This window comes from Penaeus vannamei, unplaced genomic scaffold (assembly GCF_042767895.1).
Source record: "Penaeus vannamei isolate JL-2024 unplaced genomic scaffold, ASM4276789v1 unanchor2240, whole genome shotgun sequence".
NCBI classification, from domain to species: domain Eukaryota; kingdom Metazoa; phylum Arthropoda; class Malacostraca; order Decapoda; family Penaeidae; genus Penaeus; species Penaeus vannamei.
Window position 1 is genome coordinate 1 of NW_027215231.1, and position 5,000 is coordinate 5,000.

Below are 5,000 nucleotides of genomic sequence, written 5' to 3' on the forward strand. Positions count from 1 at the left end.
GAATAAGTATACTTCACTATGGAATACAAATAATATTTTAAAAATCAGTAAAAGTGAGAATGAATGAATGAGTTACAGTTTGTATATTATTGTCTACTAGTTTATACATACTAGTAATAATACTTTTCTCAAATTATGTTCTTTCCAGTCACATATTTATGTTGTTTTGGTTAATTATTTTTTAAGATCTTTTCCTCTAATGGATGACATTTGGGGCTTTCCAGGCATTGCAGTAATTCATGGAGAACAGAAAACCAATGAAGATGAACAAGCAGATGGTCGAAATTCCCCTCCTTTAGTTGAGCATTCACGAATAATGGATGTGGGTGTTGGTGTTCCTGCTCTTGCAGCAAAAGAAAAACCTCCAATTAATGTTGTTGGAGATGTAGGAGGTCGTATTGCTATTATGGTGGTGAGTAAGATTTATATTTCTACATGAAAATCCTAGATTATGAACCATGAAAGTCTTCAATGTACTTTCAATGCTGCTGGCTTGCTTGTTTGCTTTGCTTAGCTTTTTTCTTCCTCTTCTTCTTCTTCTTCTTCTTCTTCTTCTTCTTTTCAGCAATGCTTAGTTGCTTCTTGGATATAGAGTGGTATTAACCACTCTGTATCAAAAATAAGTAAAAATGTTTGGGAAGTGGACATAAGAACAGAATTGTTGGTGCGCATTGGCAGTTTCCCGTTTGCACCTTGCTCATTCAGTAGTTTGCGAGCAACATTTTGAAGGTTTACCTTCATTATAGGTGCTAGTGCCTAAAATCTTTACCATATAAATGAAGATGCTACTATCGGAGAAAAACAAACTCCATTCAACAAGCCAATGGCGCGGGAATGGTCATGATACAATGCCATCTGTTTTTCGTTCCACAACACCCTGCCACTCGCCAGCTAGTGATAAATTAGTTATATATACATATTTGATATATAGTCTAATCAAAAATCTTTATTCTCTTTCTGTGTGGTTATAGGTATATTACCCCTTTTGGTGTCTCTTGGAACTGAAAGATAATTTTTAAAAATAATTATTTGTATTCTCAGAATAATGATTGCATAAATTTTTCAGGATGACATGATAGATGATGTTGCTTCATTTGTGGCTGCTGCAGAAGTGCTTAAAGACCGTGGTGCATACAAAATATATGTCATGGCAACACATGGTCTTTTGTCCTCAGATGCTCCACGTCTTATAGATGATTCGCCTATAGATGAGGTTTGTTACAATGGTCATAGTGTCTCTTCTTACATCCCTTTGTATAACTGTTTTCCCTTTCCAAGTCTTTGTATCCTCTTATTTTTTGGACCACCACTTGGCCAATCTTCCATGTCCTGTCCTGTCTATAACATACTTGAAAATGATGATGCTTGTGAGTGCTAACTTCAGAATAGCTAGTGCTTTGGTGTAAAAAAAAATCCTGATATGATTTACATATATTTCACATGCTAATATTTTCACACAAGTCATCTTTCATGATAAATTGCTAATATTATATTTTCCTATTTCCTCCAAATCCCTGTTCACTTGTGGATAAATCTTCAACATCGATTGCCCATGTTTGGTGACAGGTTGTTGTCACAAACACAGTTCCTCATGAAATCCAGAAGATGCAGTGCCATAAGATCAAGACCGTAGACATCAGCATACTCCTGGCAGAGTCCATTCGCAGAATCCACAACAATGAGAGCATGAGCTACCTCTTCCGCAATGTAACGCTGGAAGATTAAGACCTCTTTGTTAACATTACAGTGGATTCAAGATCATATGTATGGGTGGCATAACCATTTTTATGTGACTACAATGCTACATGAAGTGAAAATTAGAAATAAAAGTTGATATTTTCTGTCATGTAGTCCCTTTAACTTGCTATATAAAGAAAGAAATGAGTGTCTATGTGATACCTTTATTTTTTCACAAAATTAGTCTTATATGAATTTTTTTTAATGTTTCTCAGATAGAGTATAAGTAGTGATGGAATAATGTTAGTATGTAATAATGTATTGCTAGTAGGAGACTGGTATATCTTGATGATGATAATGCAGAAGAGAATATGATATATATAAATATATATATATATATAAGTATATGATGTCATTAAATGTTTAACTAATGAATAATGAACAATTTCATGAAAACATTTCATTTTACATATTGAATATTGAAGAATTTCCTAATGATAGTGTAATTCCATGAAATTGTAATTCTAAGAAATCTAATAAAACTTTTTTAACCTTCTTCATGGTCTTATATTGGCCTCATATTAATTGTAGATTATGATTTGCCCGCTGTTAATGCTTGTTGTATAAATTAATAAACTATCAGTTTTTAAATTTATTTTAGTTTTATATAAAGAATCTTTCATTTGGCTATAGAGATAGTTTTTAAAAATATGTGGTGTGAAGAATCTTTCTTTAAATTGTTCTTCATCATTCTGTTGTATAAAATATTAATACTGAACTTTGAAAATTTTGTTTTTATATCCAATTATTATTAAGTGTTTGCAGGATATGCAATACATATAACAATTTGGGAATTGTCTTTATTCTTTATTGAATTAAAAGAAATTAATAGACAATTATTATAAACTAAATTCACTATATAATACTTCCATAAAAATATTACACCTTGTCATATGTTTGAATATATTTATATATGTGATAAAGTATCGACTGTAGTGCATCTAATCTTAGGAAAGGAAAAACTGGCAACTGACCCATAACCATGAGTTTTCCAATTAGTGCTGTTCTTTTTTATTTTAATTACCTGACTCATAATACTTGTGCTCACATGTTGGGATTTTTAACCCTTATTGACAATATTTTTATTACTCTGTTCGAATTTGTTGCCGTCAACACCTCGTCCTTATTTTTTCCCAAAAAACTCCAGAGCCTAAGGCGAGTTGTTTGTTTGTAATTTCCTGGAATTGGATGGAGTTTTAGTAATATGATGTCAAAATAGCCAAAAAATCTTAAATTCATTCTGAAATTCTTCTCAAACCAGTCTTCTGCTCATAAATACCTCAAGAAACCAATGTTTCTAGAAGCAAACATTCACACTCTTCTCATGTTAATTATGTTGGCAACTAATACTATAGATAATGGCTAAACTTAAATTGGTATAAGTGCATAAGAAAATAATATTTACAACAAAATATGATTCACTTTTCTTAATAAATTGGTCTCTTCATCTGCCCTTATTCCCCACAGAAATTTAATCATTATTTTTCCCCCTTTTGATTTTTTGATATAGCCTTATCAAACAAGATAGTATTTATTATAGTTTTAGCATTTATTATACTTTTAATATGAACCATCTCAAAAGTAAATGAAAAGTACCTAGTACCAGATTTTTTTTTTTCTTCATATAAACAATGGTTAAAATCACTAGAAGGGTTAAACTTTCTTAATTTTTTACTGAGAATATTTAGTAAACTTTTCTCTTTTCCATTCAATTAAATACTCATATTATGCCTGTTTCATAAATCACTGTACTATCAACTGAAGGAGAATGCTAAAATAAAATAAAACGCTAATTTCCTAACATTAGATAACCACTGTAAAATTATTACTAAACCTTGGCATTCTATAGAACAGTTAGTGACCTCACTTGCCCTGTCTTTGACTTTAATAATACACAAACCAATAAAAAACTCATAAATTATAACAAAGTGGACATTCAGCGGATCAATATGAATTTTGTATGAATGCAAGAACTTGCAAACTATGCGTATTTCTTACATCGACCAACAGTGAGAGAAAGGGAGACAAGCAATGTGTGTAGTTGTGAAACTGTGTGTGTATATTCATGTATGTGAGAGAGAAAAAAAAATAAAAGGAAATGAGAGAATTAAAGAAAAAGAGAGAGAGAGAGTGAAAGAAGAGAAAGAGAGAAAATGAGAGAATTAGAGAAAGTGAGAGAGTGAAAGAAGGAAGCAAGAAAATGAGAAGATAAGAGAGAGAGAGAGAGAGAGAGAGAGAGAGAGAGAGAGAGAGAAAATTAGAGAAAGTGAGAGAGAATGAAGGAAGAAAGGGAGAAAATGAGAATAAGGTGAAAGAGAGAAAATGAAAGAACTAGAGAGAGAGAGAGTGAGAGAAAGATAAAATGAGAGAATCAGAGACAGAGAGAGAGAGAGTGAAAGAAGAGAGAAAATGAAAGAATGAGAGAGAAAGAGAGAGAGATAATTAAAGAAAGAATATGAAAGAGAGAGAGAGAGTGAGTTTGTCGGTGAATGAGCCTCTAGTATCACTGTAAGGCCACTTTCACACCAAGATGGCACGTCGCACATGGCATGCCATTTGAAAACGAACATCCGGAAATATATAAAACCTTTCACACAGAAATTGCGGGGCACTTTGCATGTGCCACGTGCGACGTGCCACTTTGGCATGGAAGTGGCCTAATACCTCTGGTGCTGTATTAGCAATCCACGTAATGAGAAGAAAACAGCGGGCACTGTACTAATAGATTGTTTCCCAATTGAGGCATTTAGCATGCTGGAAAAAATAAAAACCATTTCATTTATTAAGATCATGAGTGTGTATGGTGTGGGTGGCTCTGAGTAGGCTACATATCCAAGTGTGTTGGTTAGTCAAGAGCTGTCAGTTAGTGAAAAAGCATGGAGAAAGAGTTAGGAATAAAGAAAGTATATATATATTTACTTGTGTGACCCCATGGTAAAGAATTACTCAGGCTTAGGCATCGTATCGCGAAAGTTAGAACGTGGAAATTTGATCACAATTACGAATCCCTATTGAAAGATCAATTGAGTATGCTCTTGTAGGCTTACACAGTATTTGAATGCTTATATTAACGCCAGCTGAAATAAATGCAAGAACATTTATATTGTTAAATAAGAAATATTTATCGGCAGTGTATATAATTAAAAAACAAATGTGCTAATTTTTTAAAGGTTATCCCCTTATTCTTCCTTCACAATCTGGAGATATTAATATGATACGAAATATGACGAGCAAAAAAAAAAAAAAAAATTGAATATGAATGA

At 32.5% G+C, this 5,000-nt stretch overlaps 1 protein-coding gene across 1 annotated transcript; it reads left to right on the plus strand.

Annotated features, from left to right (window-relative positions):
- Window positions 1-224: 224 nt before the first annotated feature.
- On the plus strand, window positions 225-2,464 carry LOC113825159 (phosphoribosyl pyrophosphate synthase-associated protein 1; the record flags this gene model as incomplete). The annotated part of the gene is given in 3 exon segments (XM_027377961.2): window positions 225-412; window positions 1,067-1,213; window positions 1,567-2,464. Coding segments are annotated over 3 exon segments (494 nt in total), but the record flags the coding sequence as incomplete, so codon positions are not given.
- Between the last annotated feature and the right edge of the window lie 2,536 nt (window positions 2,465-5,000).